At 66.9% G+C, this 17487-nt stretch overlaps 2 protein-coding genes across 5 annotated transcripts; both read right to left on the bottom strand.

Annotated features, from left to right (window-relative positions):
• Positions 1-5460: 5460 nt before the first annotated feature.
• Positions 5461-8431, bottom strand: ABHD15 (abhydrolase domain containing 15; the record flags this gene model as incomplete). Its single annotated transcript, XM_082008457.1, has 2 exons — positions 5461-6264; positions 7335-8431. The coding sequence occupies 2 exons, from the start codon at positions 8429-8431 to the stop codon at positions 5787-5789; spliced, it is 1575 nt and encodes a 524-aa protein (XP_081864583.1). The 3' UTR covers positions 5461-5786.
• A 495-nt stretch (positions 8432-8926) lies between these two features.
• GIT1 (GIT ArfGAP 1) lies at positions 8927-17115 on the bottom strand (the record flags this gene model as incomplete). Of its 4 annotated transcripts, XM_082008453.1 has the most annotated exons (22): positions 8927-9156; positions 9249-9312; positions 9457-9639; positions 9708-9781; positions 9887-9973; positions 10252-10305; positions 10420-10647; positions 10729-10881; positions 10970-11097; positions 11178-11289; positions 11373-11470; positions 12094-12166; positions 12254-12302; positions 12593-12619; positions 12831-12873; positions 12956-13050; positions 13122-13252; positions 13360-13446; positions 13535-13640; positions 13726-13838; positions 13921-14054; positions 17064-17115. In XM_082008453.1, 22 exons carry the CDS (start codon positions 17113-17115, stop codon positions 8944-8946), a joined length of 2304 nt encoding a protein of 767 aa, XP_081864579.1. In that variant the 3' UTR covers positions 8927-8943. The 4 variants fall into 4 exon arrangements, with proteins under 4 accessions (XP_081864579.1, XP_081864580.1, XP_081864581.1 ...); XM_082008454.1 differs by lacking the exon at positions 12593-12619 and having other exon boundaries at positions 9708-9779; positions 9882-9973; XM_082008455.1 differs by lacking the exon at positions 12593-12619.
• Between the last annotated feature and the right edge of the window lie 372 nt (positions 17116-17487).

The following is a 17487-nucleotide window of genomic DNA, read 5'->3' as shown; positions in this document are numbered from 1 at the left end:
TTTTCCTCTCCCCTTTGCAAAGACCTAAAGTTCTGATGTAGTTTAGCCCAGAGATGAAAAAAACAGAGGAGCCAGCATTTTCACCTCTTTCTGATTTGAATTTCTTTTGATTTTATTTAATTAAAAGCAGCAAGAGGGACCACGTTTTTCTTGTTCTCCATGGTCCCAGGGAGTCAGCAGCCACCTCTCCCTTCCATGTTGAACGTTAACGCGCTGTCTTCCTCAGATGCAGCCCTGAAATGGAGGCCACAGCTCTGTTTCACCCGCTTTCCCTCCAAGCCCGTGAGCTTCAAAGGGGTTGGAAGAACTAAATGTGGTACGATACCAAGCTTTCCACAGAAAATTCCCTGCAGCCGTTCCTCGCCTGGCTTGGGGCCAGGCTGGCATTGCTCTGTATCCCACCCCAGCCCTCCCACTCCAGAAGGACGTGCATTGCACGCTGGCTGTAACCCGCATGGGCTGCACCCCAGTTGATCCTGGGATGATGTTTATTAACCCCCCCAGGGAAAAGGGTCCCTTGCTGGGAGCTCTCTTCTGGGAGCTTGCAGGCTGCCCTGCCCCTCCTTGACCCTGCTTACGTGCCATTTCTTGAGAGGCAATAAATTGTATTGTACCACTGTCTACCATTACTCCATTGAATACGCACATCTTTCTGGATATATATATATGGTATCTCATTTGTATATATTTATATACTCTGTATGTATGTGTGTGTGGGTATATGTGCACACACACCTCATGCTGTGCATTTCTGTCAGGGCACTTCAGTTCTGCTGTTTTTTAGCACTCCGTGAGCAGAAGCAACGCCAGCGGCGGGGCTCTCGGGCGAGGGCACGTACATCTGCGCAAGCTGTGCTAGGGCTGAACGCGGTTCGAAAGCCCTCGTTTAAACGCTGCCCTGCTAATTGTAGCTTGCTTTTTCTGGGGCGCGGGAGGGTAGCATAGCTGCTATGGGTGTGCTGTGAAGGAGAGAAGAGAGCTCCCAGAGGGTACCAGAAAGTCAGAAGGCAGCAGAGACGAGAACAAGATGGTACAGCGATAGGAGAGCAGTTGAGGTGAGGTACCGATGTGCTGGGGAGGCGGTGAGTGGGCCGGTGAAGTGCTCAGCAGGCTGAGCTCAGAGTCCCCAGCTGCGTCTCGCCACGAAAGATCACAAGCCCGGCACGGTCTTGGCACGCTGCACCGGCACTAACTTCTGGCATTCCTGAGTTCAAGGCGCTGCTAACTCTGAACGCTGTCTGCCTTTGTGTGCGTCTAATAACTAGAGCGAGTTGTGCAGGGATCAAAAGAGAAGCTAAATGGGAAGATTAAAAATCTGTGTGTGTGTGTGTGTACAACGTATACATACATACGTATCCAGGCGCAGATGCTTTTGGTCCATTCTTTATTCGGCTTAGGCACGTGTGTTTTCTTACTTGGGTCCAGTAAGCAGAGGACAGCCTTGTTCTTCTCCTGGGTGCTTGCTCTGCATTTCTAGTAAATCTTGCCCTGGTCTTTCTCGTGGTAGAGGGGTGAGTGCCATGCTGGACACCACGAGCTCCTCAAGCTGTGAAGACCCTTCTGACCTTCTCCTTTATCGTCTACAGACCCCATCTTAGTGAGACAGCTGACAGTTTGGGGGATAAGTGCTTCTCGCGTGTGTCAAGTCACAAACGTTCATGCAGCTGCAGTATTTACCCGCCGGGGAAGCCCAGCCAGCTCAGCAGCATGCCAACCACGGGCTCTCTTCTTTGTGCTACCAGAGAACTTGGAGGCAATTTTTCCCCCTGTCCCTTTTGGAAGGTCACTTGCAAGTTTTTTAGGAGAGGCTTGGGTTTAGTTGGGACATCCTTACCCTTTCGCAAGGACTAGTGTTGTCTTTAGCTGTGCTTCTGCCTGTGGGACTTTCCCACCCCGGCGCTGGCCGGCCGCGAGCCCAGAGCCACGTGCCAAGGATGGAGGAGTGGTGGATGCCCAGACAGGGATGCTGGTTGGTGTCCCTTTGCTGTGTTTGTTCCAGTTTGCACTTTTACGAGTCGGTTGAGCCGGAGTCTGTTGAGAAATACGTGTGAGGCGCTTTGGAGGGTTGTGGGTAGCTGTTTACAGCCAAAAAAAAAAAAAAAAACCTGATAGATCTAGTGGTTGTAGTAAACATCTCCCTGCCAGGGAACGATGGCAGCAGATGACCCTGGTTCCTGTGGCACAATGAGGTTCAGCCAGCTGGGGTCGTGATGCTGCCGGCATCCCTGCCCTGCCCCTCAGCCCAGGCTTTGCTGGGGAAGGGGCGGCCTTTGGCAACTAGGGAGGGACGTAGTAAATCGGATTTGCCAGCAAACAAGCACCTTAACCACCGAGCTGCGGGTCTCAGTTCTTGCACTTCACCCGAAGGCTCCTCTGGGCAGGGAGGAAGGCAGTTTGGTACGTGAGCGTCGGCTTTGTACCCGTCTGGCGTCCTCAAAACATCCTAAAGCCATGTCCTGGGGGAAAAAAAAGCCCAGCACCAGTTCCCTCTCTCCTTGCTGTCTGTGAGTGCACACACTGAGTCCAGGAACCAGTAACCAGGAGGGGCGAGCGTTGCCCCCACGGATGTGACCGAACCCGGTGGGATCGTCCCCCCGCCTCGCCCCTCCGGTCCCCTGCCCCGCTCCCCACCCCTGAGTACGGGTACCTCAGAACATGCACAGTTTGAATTTTCACTGACAATTAGTTTAATTATTGTGAGTGAAAAAGAATTGTAATTATCTGTAAATATGTAGTTAACAAATTGACCTAGTTTCTGTATTTTTTAAGTTTTTGTACTAAAATTTATAGATACAGTATGTGCCAGCTAGCAAAACGCTACTGTAATTGCCAGTCGTAGTTCAGCATGCATCTACTCCCCGGGACTTGTCAAAGTGATGCTGTAAGGAATCGTGCTTAAATATCGTGAGCTGGGGAGGCGCGGCAGGCGACGGGCTGGGGAGGCCACCAGCCACTCGCCCGGGGCTTTCGGCGTCCAGCCTTCAGCCGGGTTTTCCGTGTTCGCTGTGTGTGACCTCCCTCCCTCGGGCGCCGCGTGCTGCGAGGCGGGCAGCGTGAGGGACGGAGCGGTGGCTTCGAGCTTTTCTCTGGGCTGAACTCGATGGGAGCCGAGTTCGGGTTCTTTGCTGCGGTTTCATACCGGCTTACGACTGTATTTTTCGACCTCTCTAGAAATGATCTGTTTTCCCCTTCTGACTGCTTTTGTCTTAAACGCGAGATCATCTAAACCTACTGGAGGAATAAAAAAAAAAAAAAAAAAAAAAAAAGACGACTTTCATTTAAAATTGCTGCCTGCTTTTAGTGCCAGGATCACGCATTTCTATGGCAACTGAGCTCGGCAGAGTTTAGGAATCGGCACAGGGTTGTTAAGGAGCTGAAGTGCGTCGCCGCCGCTTTTGCGGGGCTCCAGCAGAGCCTGACTGCAGCCGCCGAAGGCGAGTTTGTGGGCGCGATGCGGTGGCTCGCGGGGGTCTCGGGGTCCCTGCCCCGGCTGCGGCGGGCTTGCGCTGCACGACCTGCCGCCGGCGGAGGGGCCGGCTCCCCCCGCGCTCCCCGGGAACGGAGTCGGGACCTGCGCGCCTTGTCTTGCGGCAGAGGCGAGGCTGCAAGCGGAGAACAGCTTTGCTGAGCGTCCCGGGAAGCTGCGGGCGGAGGAGTTTGAGCACCGGCGAGGCCGTGCTCTGTGGGTCTGGTTGTCCCGGAGGCCGCAGGGGATGGGAGCTTGTACGGATGCAAGGATCAGAGAAGGAGAGGCATACGTGTGCGTACGGGTTTGGCTTCTGGCAAGCAAACCACCCGCTTCCTTTCTTCGGCTTTTCTTCCCTTCTAGCCCCCCGCAGCTCTTCCCCCCGCTTGCTTGGAACGGGAACGTTTTTTTACCTGCCTAGAAACAGCTAAAAGATGGGGGGGGGCAGCCCTGATGTAAATAATTAACGTTACAAAGTGAAGTGTGTGTAACATAAAAGGCTACAGCCCTTTGATGACTTGTAAATGCTTGAGAAGGTTCTGGTAAGACGCGGAGGGCCAAGCGACCTGCCTGGGGCTGCGCGGCCGTCGCAGCGGCTCGGGCAGGGGTGCACCCTGCGGCCGTGGGCAGCCCCTCGCTTTAGGGGACGGGAGGGTGGCGTAACGTGTCTAATACGGATAGGAGAAGCTGTGTGAGGTGTGTATAGTGTATATTTTTTAAACATAGCTTGCTTGTATTGTGAAGATTTTAAAGACAAACTTGAGAATTCTAGCCTAACTATTAACACGAGTTTAACATCAGTTACCCCACTGGGTTCAGAGCCTCTTGAATGTATATTCCTTTTTGTAACCTAAATGACCTATTCTTCTACCAGTCAGCCAGACATCCTATTTATATTTTTAATTTTATATATTACTTTCCATTTGTTCTCATTATTTCCAGCATGTTTCTGGTTTTGGTTGTTGTTTGTTTGGGGGTTTTGTTCTGTTTCTTTTTGCACAAGCATTGTGTGAAGTCAAGGAAATGTTAAACCTGATATTTTCCAACCTGCTCCCCCCTCCCCTCCTCTCCTCCACCCCTGTGTTGTTGATTTCTTTTTTTTTTTTTTTCTTTCCCGCCAGCAGTTTGGGATTTTCTGGGCTGGGATGCAGCGGGTGGGAGGAGGGGGATGGCTATTTTCCATTTGCAGCTTCTGTGCAAATGCCAGGTCTTTTGCCAGTCAACTAAAAACGCTTCACTTGCTGGTTGCTTTAAAAAAAAAAGAAAAATAAAAATGTAACCTTATCAGTCCGACGCAGGCCACGGCGGGAGGAGGGGAAGTGCACACCTGTAGCCACACAACTCTGGCTTTGGCTGCGAAACAAAAGCAAACCTTTCCCGGCGAGCAGGTAACCGCAAGGCCGCTCCCAGCCCCGCCGGCTGCCCGACCCCGCCGAGGTTTTGCCGGGCACGAGCCCCGTGTGCCGCCGGGGGCCGAGCCCCGCGTTCGGCCGAGCCGTGCCGGGGGAGCGACGCGCCTTGGGCTCGCTCTTCTCCCCTCGGCGCCTGCCTCTTCGTGTGCCCAAGCCCGCGAGCTGCCTACTGATGACAGCAAAGCTGTTGCTGCTTTTCCTTTCCGTTCCCTTCCTCCTCCTCTCCCCCTCCGGCGGGAGGTCCGGCTCACCAACAAGAGCTCGCCCAGCGCCCGGCCCCAGCGCCGTGGCCGTCTGCTCTGGGGCATCGCCCAGGCCTAGCAAAGCCCGGCTGCCGCGGGGCCGGGGGAAGGCGCCCGGCCGCGTGGTTTTGTGCCGCAGAGCGTTAGTTAGAAAAAAACCCCACACACACATATCTGCTGTTTTACTATGAACACTGGTCTGAGGTTTCCAGGCCCAGCACCACGGTGATGGGCCACGAAGGACTTAACTGCGGGAATTAAACTCCTTCTTGCTTCCGTGTCTGGTAGCACCAGCTGGTATGAGTGAATCTACAGGTGTGCGTTTTCCTCCTTGTAGAAAATGCCACGAGCACTAACTGGTAAGGCTTAATGTACAGTATATTGTCAGTATTCTGGTATTCTTCTGGTTCAACATACATTATAGCTCATATATAACCTGTATTAATTGTATAGATTGTGCATTTAAAGCTGTTACCAAGTTGTCAGAAAATAAGAGAAGAGAAAAAATAAGGTCATATGTAATATTTTGTTTGTAAGTATCCTTTGTATCATAGCAAAGGAAATGTTAAAAAAAAAAAAATCAACTGTAATAAAGTAATTTTAGTACACGGAGTGTCTGCCTGCCTTTCTGCGCCCCTCCCCGGCGCGGGGGACCCTGCCCGGGGGCTACCGGGTGTAGGACCTCTGCCAGGTGAAGGCGGGGGGCTCGACCGCGGGACCCCCCAACCTGCGGGGCCGCGGCAGCCCCTTCCTCCGCTCCTCTGCCCGCAGGAACTCGGCCATGGCCCTGAAGTACTCCAGCACGGCCTCGTGGCCCCAGCAGCGCCCCGCGCCGCGCCGCGGGAAGCCGCAGTGCCCCCCGCGCCGCGTCAGCAGCAGGAAGAAGTAGGGGCTGCTGCGGAAGAGCTCCAGGGGCAGGCTGCGGGCCGGCGGGCCGCGGACGGGGTCGTCGGCGCTGCAGAGGCACAGCACGGGCACGGCCGCCTCGTCGGCGTCGCGCAGGGGCTCGTTGCGCTCCCAGTAGGCCTCCCAGCTGGTGGGGCGGCTCGTGGTCCGGCAGAAGAGGGCTTCCTCCAGCTCCCGCAGCGAGCGGCTGCCCAGCAGCCGCTCCACGTCCACCGCCTCGGCCAGGGCCCCCGCGTACCTGCGGGGACGGGGCGGCTGCCGTGGGCCGGGGGCCGCGGGGACGCCGCCGGCTGGCGCGCGCCTGCCCTGAGCGGCTGGGGGGGGGGGGGGGCGCTGACCCTGCCTGCAGGGGCCGGGGGTGGCTTTGAGCCCCCGGAGCTGGTTTGGGGGGGGTCCCGTCCCAGCCCCTGGCCTGGGATGCTGGGGGGGGGGTCCCCGCAGCGCAGCCTGCGCCAGCCCGGGTGCCATGGCAACGGGAGGCGGCCGGCGCTCCGCGCCGCTGCTGCGACAGCAGCGCTCGCAACGGGTATCGGGAAATGGCGGGGGGGGGAGCACCCTGCTGCCCCCCCACCCGTCCAGCGGAAGCCCACCCGCCAGCCCCCCAGCACACACGGTGCCTGGCTGCACCCGCCTGGGCGGTGCTGAGGCTCGGCAGGGTTTGGGGTTCAGCTGCGGGGTTTGGGCACTCGTGCGCCCACCGGCAGGGCCCCTTTGGGTCCCCCCCAGGCCCCAGCGCCGCCCGGGGAAGTGTCGCTCGCTCAGGGCCTCGGCGCAGAGCGGTTTGTCTCCCGTCCCCGCACGGCCGTGTGGGGCAACGGGGAGCCAGGGCCCGTGGGAAGGGGGGTGGCAGCTGCCCCAGCCCCCTGCCCGGCCGTGGGTTGGGGTCCTGACCCCCCCGGCAGACACCCGGGGTCAGGTGCTGGGGGCAAGCAGCAGTGCTGGGGGGGGGGGGGGGGGGGGGGGGCGGCCCCATTCGGCCCCCCGGGCCCAGTGCAGCTTTGCCAGCCCACCCAGTGCTGCTGCGCCCAGGTGACCCATCTCCCAGCCGGGGGATCCCGAGATGCTGCAGCAGCCCCAGCCTGGCCAGGGAGCATGAGGTGGCCAAGCTGGCCCCACAGCAGCTGGCTCCAGGCTGGTGTTCATTAACCAGCGCGTTTTGCTGCTCTCAGCACCTCTGCCCCTACCCTGGGGCTCCCGGTGCCGGCAGCAGCACCCGTTGCACGCACGCATCCCCCCCGCCAGGGCTGGCCAAGGGGCTCCTGGGGCATCCCCTCCTCAGCCCCCCCAGGCCCAAGGGACCCCACTGACCTGCTGAGGCCCCTCTTGAGGTGCAGGAGCAGCGGCCACTCGTAGAGCCAGGGCATCCCGGCCTCGAACCAGTCCCGGCCACGGAAGATGGGAGAGATGCAGGCAGCGGCAGCCAGGCGGCTGGAGGAGCCGCTCTCCCCCAGGTAGGCGAGCAGCAGCCCCGAGCCCGAGCCCTCGCTGACGGCCAGCAGCGAGCCTGTGGGGTGCCGGAAGCGTAGGTAGGTCACCGCCTCCCGCAGGTCCCCAGGGTCCCCGAAGGGCTGGAGCCGGGGGGTGGTGAGGGGGCAGCCGTTATGACCCCGGCGGTTGAAGATGACGGGGACGAAGCCCCGCTCCAGCGCCCGCAGCCCCAGCTGCAGCAGCTCCTCCGTCACCTTCCCGGCAGCGTTAGGGATGAGCAGCAGCACCGAGCTGTGCCCCCCACCACCGCTGCCGCTCCTGGCCCTCCGCGGCCCCACCAGCCAGTCCAGGGCCACCAGCCCGGCGTCGGGCAGCTGCAGGAGCTCCCGGGCCACCGCTGGCTCTGGCTCGGGTGGCTGCAGGAGCTGCCGCAGCATCTGGAGCCGGGGCCAGTGTGGCCACAGCCAGGGGCCACCCCGCAGTGCCGCCGACCGCCCCAGACTCCACACCAGGTGCTGGGCCAGTGCTGAGGGCTTGCACAGCAGCCGGCAGTGCCTAGAGCCATCCTCGGCGATGAAGGGGATCCCCTCCTCTTCCTCCTCCTCCTCTCCCCAGTCTTCAGGCACCTCCAGCCTCCCTGCCCAAAGGCGCCAGGCCAGGAGGCCCAGGACAGCGAGCACCACGGCTGCGGCCACCAAATCCTCGGGGGACACCATGAGGGTGGTGGGAGCCCCAGCCAGCAGCCCCGGTGTGCAGCGGGTTCGCAGAGCGATGGCGGGGCTGTGCTGGGAAAGCCCTGCCCCGGGGCTGGGCAAGCGGTGGGGCCGTGCCGGGGACACGGCAGGGCTGTGCCGTGGCCGGCGTGACCGGGGCCAAGGGGACTGGGTGAAACGAGAGGGACACGTGGCCAAGCCCTGCCTGGTGCCGGGGGGGTCAATCCCCTGCAGCCATGCCCCTGGGGGATGGGACCCCCCCATCGCCGCAGGAGCCGGGGGCCCGTGCAATGCTCACACCTTTATTGATACAAATGTACAAGGACACATCTTACAGTAGGGAGCGCGGCCCCGGCGGGGGGCAGGACGCCCAGGGAGGGGGGCCCACGGGCGCCCTGGTCCAGTGTAACGCTGCAGGTGGCCCCGGGGGTACCGGCCGCCCGGCCAGGGGCTTTGAGGGGCAGGGGGTACATCGCCGCCGCTGCCGCGGACAGCTACACAGGCTATGTACAGGATAAGTTAGGCGCATGCCGCGGGGCGGGCTGCGCGGGCGTGGGCGGGGGTCTGTACAGGGGGATGCAGGCACCTACCCCGCAGGCTGAGCACCAGCTCCTCGGCGGCGAGGGGGGCGAGGGGGGGCTCACCCCACGCCCCGGCCCCCCAGGGGCTAAGGCCACTTGCAGCCGCGCTCACCCCGGGTGCCAGCTGCTGCCGGAGGGGAGGGAGAGTCGGAGAGCGTGGGGGCCAGGGGGGCGTGGGGGGGCGCGGGCCGGCGCTCACTGCTTCTTCTCGCGGGTGGTGATGGTGACCAGCTGCTTGGCGGCCTTGGCGATGTCGTAGGCACACTGGATGACCTGCTGGGTCAGGAGCTGGTAGTCCACGGCAGCGCCTGGCTCGGGCGGCACGGTCTTGCGGCACTCGCTCTGCAGCCGGTAGGCGCTGGCGTTGAGTAGCCGCAGGGAGCTCCGCACCGTCTCCAGCGCCGGCTTCTGCAGCGGGGCAGCGGCAGGACCCGTGTCAGGGTGGGGACACAGTGCCTGCTAGGGACCCTCCCACCCCAGGGACCCGCCACCCCTCCTACCTTGGGGAAGAGCGACGCCATCTCCGTCACAGCCGAGTGGATCTTCTCTGAGCAGGGCACGAAGCTGGGGGTAAGCAGAGGGGATGAGCGCCGGGGCGGGGGGGAACGATGGCTCCCGACCACGGGGGTGGCACGGCTGGCCCCATGTGAACAGAGCCCCGGGGACCAGGGGGTCCGGAGAGACCCCGTGGCCATGCCCCAGCCCTACCTGTCGTGCTTGGACTCCTGCGCCGCCCGCAGCAGCTCCTGGATGTTCTTGGTGACCTGCTCGGTTTTGAGGATGACGTCCTCCGTGCTGGGCAGCCCGGGGTCCAGCTCCCCGTCCAGCGGGTCCAGCTCGTGGGGGAAGTCCTCATCCTTGCTCAGCTCCACGAACCGCTTCCCCTCCACGCTGTGGAGACCCCCTGGGGTCAGTGCCGGCCTGATGTCCCCAGCGCAGCCCCCGGCCCCGGCACTCACCTGATCAGGACCTCACCCGCCTGCGTGTTGTCGTAGTCGCTGTCGGTGCCGCTGCCGTGCCGGTCCAGCTTGCTCTGGAGGGGAGAGGAGCGGCATTGAGCCTTGCCCAGCCCCAGCCCCGTGCAGGGCCGGGGTCCCCGCACCCCGGGAGCTGCCTCCCCCCATCCCCAGTACGTCACCATGTGCCGGGCACCGTCGGGCGGGCAGGAGAACAGTGGGGAGGATGGGGGAAAGGGCGCCGAGGAGGCAGATGGACCTTTCCGGATCTGGAGGGGGAAGAGAGGGGAAGCCGGCACTGAACGGGGCGCAGAAGGATCCAGAGCTGACCCCGGTGACACGCAGGGGAGGACGAGCACAGGGGACACCGCCGCTCCACATGCAGGAACGTCACGCGGCCGCCGTGCCCGGGGGAGGTCCCCGGCCTGACCCGGGGGGTGCAGAGCGGCAGGGAGACAGGACATCCCAGGATGGCACGGAGGCCACGTCCCCGGAGTGACGGCCACCATGTCCCATGCAGGAGCCGCCCCCGCCGCGGCCCCCTTACCCGGTACACGCTGGCCGGGATGTGCATGGAGTACAGAGCCTCGTCCTCCATCTCCTGGCGACACACGAAAGGTTACGGCCCCGCGGGGACGGGACCCAGCACCCTGGGGGGCTGGAGGGGGCCGCTGCGCCCCAAAAACCACCTGCTCGCCCACCCCGGCACACTCACACCACTGCTGAAGGGCTGCAGCCGCGTCACCAGCTCCTCCACCGGCTGCCCGAAGGGTTTCAGTGCTGAGCCCGGCTCGTACATGGAGAAGGCCTGGCGGTCCCGGCGGTGCGGGGGGGCCGTGCCCGGGGGGTGCCCGTGCTCCGGCCGCTCGCTGGGGGCCGGGGTTGGGTGCGTGGGGCCCGTCTGCTGCCGGATCTGCGTGTTCTCTGCCTGCAGCTTGTGGATCTGCAGTGGCGGAGGGGCAGGGAGGCATCAGCGGGGAGGGGGGTATGCCAAGATGGGGGGTCCCACCAGCACCACACCCACCTCGCGCTGCAGGCGACGCAGCTCGTCGCTCAGGCTGTTGTTCACCTTCATCAGCTGCTGCACCTTGGCCTCGGAGGCGGCCAGAGCCTTCTTCACCTCCAGGTACTCCTGCAGCGTGATGGGGCCATCCGAGAGGTCGGAGGAGTCCATGCTCTGCGGGGAGAGGGGCTCAGTGCCGGGATCCCGGAGCCGGGGGGAGTGGGTCCGGGGCGCGGGTTCGGGGTGGGGGTCCGGGGCTCACCCTGGCACGGTTGTTGCGGGAGGCGTTGCGCAGCAGCTCCTGGTCCGTGTCCTCGTCGGAGGCGACGCTGTCGTAGTCGTGCTGGTCGTCCAGGTCGCTCTGGCTCCGCAGCGAGTAGTCGAGGGCGTCTGGGGGAGGGCAGGGGGATGCTGAGCACAGGGCGGGGGGGGGGATGCTCTGCCCCCTCTTGCTGCCCCCCATCCCTCACCTGTGGGGCTCAGCAGACTCTTCCCTTGCTGCCGGCGCTTGGCTTCCCCGAGGATGTCGATGAGCAAGGTGGCGAACTCTCTGGCGTTGAACCTGGCCAGCTTCTGCCGGCCCTGGGGGGTGGGGGGTGGAAAGGGGGTGAGCAGGAGTCTGGGTGCAAGGGTGGGGGTCGCAGGGTCCTCAGGTGGGGGCTCACCTGGTTGCGTGTGGCCGAGTACTCGGGGTTGACAGGGAGGAAGGGGACGGCGCTGCGCTCCGTCACCAGTGTGCTGTGGTTCTGCGTCGTCAGCCAGACTGCGGGCAGGCACCCGCTGTCAGACCCCCGGGGGGCTGCGGGGGCCAGACCTCCCCGGAGCCAGCGGGCTGCAGGGCCCGGGGCCGGCGGCGGAGCCGGCAGGACGCAGGCGCGGGCGCGGGGCCAGGCTGCCGGGGCTGGGAGCGGAGCCCGGCCGGGCTGACGGGAATCGCCTCCCCCCACCACCCCGCGGGGATGGGATCCCCCCTGCGCCCCCCAGCAGGGACCCCCAGCTCCTCGGCCTTTGGGGTGCCAGCTCCGCACCCCCCCATCCAGGGGAGAGAGGCTCTGGTGTGCCCATCTGTGCTGACCCCGCCATGGAAATGGGGTAGCCCCCGCCCCACCACCCCCCAGCCCAGGGGCACCCCTCCGGGCTAAGCCCCTGTCCCCGGGGGTCCCGGCACCCACCTCCAGCAGCACCCCAGCCCCAGCGGCGGCCCCTCGCGCCGAGCAAACCTCCCGGCCGGAGGAACGAGGAAGGAGGGGCCTACGGTCCCGCAGAAGGATCCGGATCGGGGGGAGCGCTGGGCTCAGCCGCGGCCCCGCCGGCTGCTCCTCCCCGCGCCGTGACGCCTGCCCCAGCCCCAGCCCCGGGGGGCTGCACCCCGCGCCCCCCACTCACCCGCGTCGTTCTCCCGGCGGTCCACCTCGTCGTAGACGTCCATGGCCAGCTCCTCGAAGAGGCGGTTGCTGAGCTGCAGCGGGACGGGGGACGGTGTCAGGCGGGACGGGGCGGGGGGGGGTGGACAGGACCCCCCAGCCCTGCCCCGGCCCCCACTCACCGCCTGCAGCTTCTTCTTGGCTGCCTTGGCCAGCTCGGAGAGGTCCAGGCTGGGGGGTGCGGGCGGGGGGGAGACACAAAGGGGGGTTATTCCTGGCCCATCCCCACCGAAACGGTCCCCGGCTGCACCCCACCAGGACAGAGACCCCCCCCCGGGCACGGGGGGCTTCACCGAGCAGGACCGGCGGGCAGGCACGCAGGGACGAGGTGGCAGGGGGTGAGCGAGACCCCCCTCCCCGGTGCCCCCGGGGGCCGGGCTGGGCCCAGCGGCCGGGGCTGCAGGGGGGCCCATGCCGGCGGCACGGGGGGCCCCCGGAGCCGAGCGCCGAGCAGACAATACCTCTGTGCCATGCACTTCGGGCGCACCCTGCGCTCCGGAGAAGGCAGCGGAGGGAAGAACAGGATAAAGGCGGACGTTAAACGCGCGGGCACGCGCCCCCCCCGCCTCCCCCCCGCCCTCCCTGGGGATGCTCCGGCGTCGGTCACGGGGAGGTGACCGGGGTCCCCCCCTCGGCCCAGCGGGGACGCCGGGGGGGACGTGGGACGGGACGGCGGGGCCGCGGGCACCGGGCACTCACCTGTCGGCCATCTGCGGGATGATGTAGTGCCCGTTCTTGTGGTCTGCGCAAAGAGGGGGGGGGGTGAGCGGGGCCCCTCACCCCCCGGGGCGGAGCCCCCCCCTCCCCGGGACCCCCGCGCTCACCCGGCTTCCTGCCGCAGAGGTAGAAGGCCAGCCGGTCGGTCAGCTCGTACTGGCACTCCACCAGCCGCTCCGCCAGCTCGTGCTGGGCCGCCTGCCTGTGAGAGGACGGGCAGGGGTGATGCCCACCCCAGGGTGGGGGTGACACCCCCCCTCCCCCCATCCTCACCTGGCATAGTCGATGGGGGTCCGGCCGTTCACGTCGGGCGCCCCGGGGTCGGCGCCGTAGACCACCAGCAGCTCTGCCTGCAGGATCTGCCCGGCCTTGGCCGCCACGTGCAGCGGCGTGGTGCCCTTCTCCTGCGGGCACGGGCAGCCTCAGCCCCGCTCAGCCCGCGGCACGGGGCTCCGGGACCCCCCCAAGCCCAGCACCGACCCCAGGGACCCCGAGCCCCGCCGGCGCTCACCGGGTGGAAGAAGTTGGCCTGGGCGCCCAGCGAGAGCAGGCGCAGGCAGGTCTCCAGGTTGCCCGTCCGCACGCTCGAGTGCAATTGCTGCGGAGGAGAGAGGCGGGTAAGGGGGGGGGGATCCGTCCCTGCTGCTGGTGGGGGGGCGTCCCCACGCCCCCAGCCCACGCCCCACCTTGCTGAGGTCCTTGGCAGTGACGCCGTCGTCGTCCCGGCAGGGCAGCTTGTGGACGAAGGCCAGCATCTGGTACTTGGCGCGGATGAACTCGGACTTGGTGGGGCTGGGGGGGGGGGTAGGTCGTGGGATGGACGGGGGAGGCACCGGGCCGGCGCAGACCCCCTCCCCAGAGCGTGGGGGGCACTTACTGCACTTTGTCCTGGGGGTTTGCCTTCCGGCGCCCGCTCTGCACCTGCGCCGGATCCAGCAGCGAGTGCTCCCAGATGGAGTTGGCCCCGTTGCTCGCCAAGGTGTGCACCATCTGCGGGGGAGACGCAGGGCCCGGTGGGCGCGGGGGTCCCTGCGTGTGTGTCCCCCCGTGTCCCCGCGGGGCCAGCACCCACCTGGAGCAGGGTGGCGGGCCAGGGGCTGTGGCGCAGGTGCTTGACGATGGAGATGTGGCGGCCCAGGCTGCGGTGCACGCTGCAGCACTCGTCGCAGATGAGCACCCCGCGGTTGATGGAGGCCCAGCCGGGGTCTGCGGGTGGCATGGGGGTGTCACGGGGTGTCCCCGCCACCGAGGTCCCCTCCCCACGTGGTGGTTCTCTCCCCATCATCCCACTGCTGGCAGGGGGTGTGGGGAAGGTGGAGGGGGGGGGAGGATGCGTTGCCACGGCAACCGTTTCCCAGGCAACGGTGAGGGGCTCAGCCCATCACCAGGGGAAACCCACGGGTTTCCCGTAGCAACCAGGCACCAGCCAAAAGGGGGGGCAGGATTTGGCCTCCCCCATCAGGAGGGCGGCGGGTGGCAGGGAGGACGCCAGCCCCACGGCAGCGCACCCCGAGCAGGGGCACCCTGACTCGCTGCAGCCCCCGGCCAGGCCGCGCACCCCCTGAGCCCCCGGCTGGGCATTTGGGGGGCTCCCGGCCGGGGCGGCGTGCCCCCAAATGGGTGGGCACCCCCAGCTCGTGGGCTCCCGCGTACGGTGGTCACCGGCTGCGCAGCCTCGGCTCGCCGCCCCAGGCCGGCCCTGCAGGGCACCCTGGCTGTGGGGCAGGGGGTGGGGCCCCCCACGCTGCCATAGCCCCCCGGCCCGGCCGCACTGGAGCCCTTTGTGTCCGTGCCGGAACAAAGGGCCGTTTGAGTGGCCGCGCCGGCCCCACGCTGGCACCAGCCCCAGCACCCGTGGGGGCCCCGCTCCCGGCCGGGTGGCAGAGCCCCGTGCCTACTCCCCAAAAATAGGGCCTGGGGCTGGCCTGGGGTGGGGTCTGGCCCCGCGGGGTGGCTGCGGGGGGGTGGCTGCCTCCCAGCAGCACCGAGGGCAGGGTTTGGGGACCCCCCCGCCGGGTCGCAGCCCCATCCCGTGACACGCGGCCAGGCACGGGCTGACGATGCTGAACCCTCCCCGGGCGGCCCCTCTGCCGGGCACCGCGGGGGAAGCCCTGCCAGCCCCAGCCCTTGTTTCTGTAGGGCCTACACAAACACCGCACCTCCCCACAGGACGGGGGAGCCCCAAGCCCAGGGGTCAGACCCAGGGGGGTGGCAGCACCGGCCGGCCACAATGGCCCAGAGGGGGGGTACGGTGGCCCCGCGACCCCGCAGAGGAAGGCGAGCAGGCAGCTGGGCCTCCCCCACTTCCTCCCTCCGGGGGGTCCCAGACCCCCTCCTCAAGCCCCCCACAGAGCCCTGGGGACCCCGCTTTGGGGGGCACCCAGCCCCGCAAAGCTGCAGTGCCCCAGAGCCAAGGTGGGGTGGCGGGGGAGAGCGGCGGCCCCCCCAGCCTGGCAGCCCCGCGCACACAGATGGCAGCGCCTTGGCAGCCGGCGTGGCGGCATCTGTGCCTTTGCGCCCGCTGCCCACGGGGCGCTGCCGGGAACAGGATGCTCCAGGGGGGTGGGGGGCCGGCCGGCGAGGCTGCCTGTGGGCCCGCAATGGGGCAGATCTGGGGTACCCCCCGGGGCAGCACCCCCTCCCGCTGCAGGGGGCCGCCGGCATGCGGGTGGGCTTTGCAGGAGCTGGGTGAGCGCTGGCATGGGGACACCCCAACCCTGGGGGCACCCCAGAGCTCAAGCGAGCTCCCGGCACCCCTGTCCCCGCACTGGGAGGCGGGCTGATGCCGGGACCCTCAGCCCCACACCGACAAGGGGAGGGCTAGGGCCGGCCAGCGTCCCCGCACGGGCCAGCGGAGCGGGATTCGGCCAAGGGAGCCCGGGCGGAGGGGCCAGGGCACCCCACGGGCACCCCACCACGCAGGGCCAGCCAGCGCATCCCCGGCGGCGAGCGCTCCCGGCGCGGTAGGAAGCGGCCTCTGGACTTTATAACTCATTTCCTCACATGGCTGCCGGGCGATAAGAGATTGGAAGAAACTGGTTTCCATTTCCCTCCTCCCCGGCAGGAAACCTCTGTACCGCCCCGGGCACCCCTGTGCCCCCCGCTTGCCTGCTGGCGCGGGGACGTGCCCGGAGGCAGGGCAGCCCCGTGCCCACGCATGCCGCTGGCTCTCCTGGCAGGATCCGGCCCTTGGCATGTGGCCGGAATAATTTCAGCACAGCCTTGGCCCGCGGGCAGCTTTCCGGGGCCGGTGCGGAGCGAGCCTCGACGCTCGGCCCCATTCATTCATCGCTGTGGGGCTGCCCAGGCTGGCCACGGGCAGGGTTTGGGGGTCCAGCCCCACCGTGGGCAGCGTTTGGGGGTCCAGCCCAGCCACGACGCCCACGGGCTCGTTCCTGGCACGGGGGCTGTGGGCACCGGCACCGCCGGGGACGGGAATCGTCTTGCCCAGGCTCAGGCTCCGGCTTGCAGCGCAGCCGCTGCCGGCCCCGCTCAGCCTGCCCGCACCGCCGAGCCTGGATCCGGCCGGTGTGGGTGCTGGCAGTGGGGTGCTGGGGGGCACAGGAGGGCATCCCCCCATCCCACCATTTGCAGGGTCCCCGGTGCTGCCCGGCTCCGACCGGCACATCCCCAGCCTGTGCCAGCAGCCCCCACGCTGAGGGGCGCAGAGGCTGTGGGGTGCGGTGCGGGTACACTGGGTGCACCAGGGTGGCACTGACGGGGGGTTACCGGGGTCACATTTGGGGTGTACTGGGAGATTGCTGTGCCGGGGGAAAGGGGTGCACGAAGGGGTCCCTGGGGCTTCAGCGGGGCGTTGCACTGGGGGCACCTCAGAGGGCTCCCGGCGGCAGCGCAGGGGACTCGGTGGGGGTCCCTGGGGCGTGCACCGCGGGGTGCAGTGGGCACTCGGCGGGGGGGTCCTGGCGCACCTGGGGGGGCAAAGAGGCCTCACTGCGGAGTGCAGAAGGAGATGCAAAAGGGCTCCCTGGGAGCACACCGGGGGGTGCACCCCAGGGTGCAGAGTGGGCTCACGGGGGGGCCGGGGGTGTCCGGGGGGGCACAGCACGGGGCGCAGAGGGGGCTCACGGCGGCTGCTGGGGCCGCACCGGGCGGCGCAGGGCAGGCTCGGGGCCGGGGGGGGGCTCCGGGCGGCGGCAGGAGGCGCGAAGGGCCCCGCGGGGGCCAGCGGGGGCCGGGGCCGGGGCCGGCCCTTACCTGGGGCGCTGCAGTCGGCGCACACCTCCGCCCGCGGCGCCTTCCGGGACATCCTCAGCGGCGAGGCGGGCCCGGGCCCGGGCCTCTGCGCCAGCGTGGGGCGGCGGCGGCGGCGCCCCCGGGCCCGCCGGGGGGGCGGGGGGGGGCCGGGCGGCGGGGCGGGGGCGGCGGGGCCCGGGGCCGCGGCGCGCCGGGGGCTGCCGGCTGCTCCCAGCGCCCGGCGGCTCCGCAGGAAGCGGCGCAGGCCCGGCCCCGGCGGAGGAGGGGCCGCGCCGCCCCCGCCCCGCCACCGGCAGCGCCGCCGCCCCGCACCGGCACCGGCACCGCCCGCTCCCGGCCCCAGCCCTGGGCGGCCCCTGCTCCCGGTGCAGGCCCCGGTCCTGCGTCCCCGTCCCCCCCCCCCCGCCCCGGTTCGGGTTCCAGC

This window comes from Phaethon aethereus, assembly GCF_964289735.1.
Source record: "Phaethon aethereus genome assembly, chromosome: 19".
Classification (NCBI taxonomy): Eukaryota; Metazoa; Chordata; class Aves; order Phaethontiformes; family Phaethontidae; genus Phaethon; species Phaethon aethereus.
The sequence above is the reverse complement of the archived record's forward strand: the minus strand, read 5'-3'. Positions and strand labels throughout refer to the sequence as shown.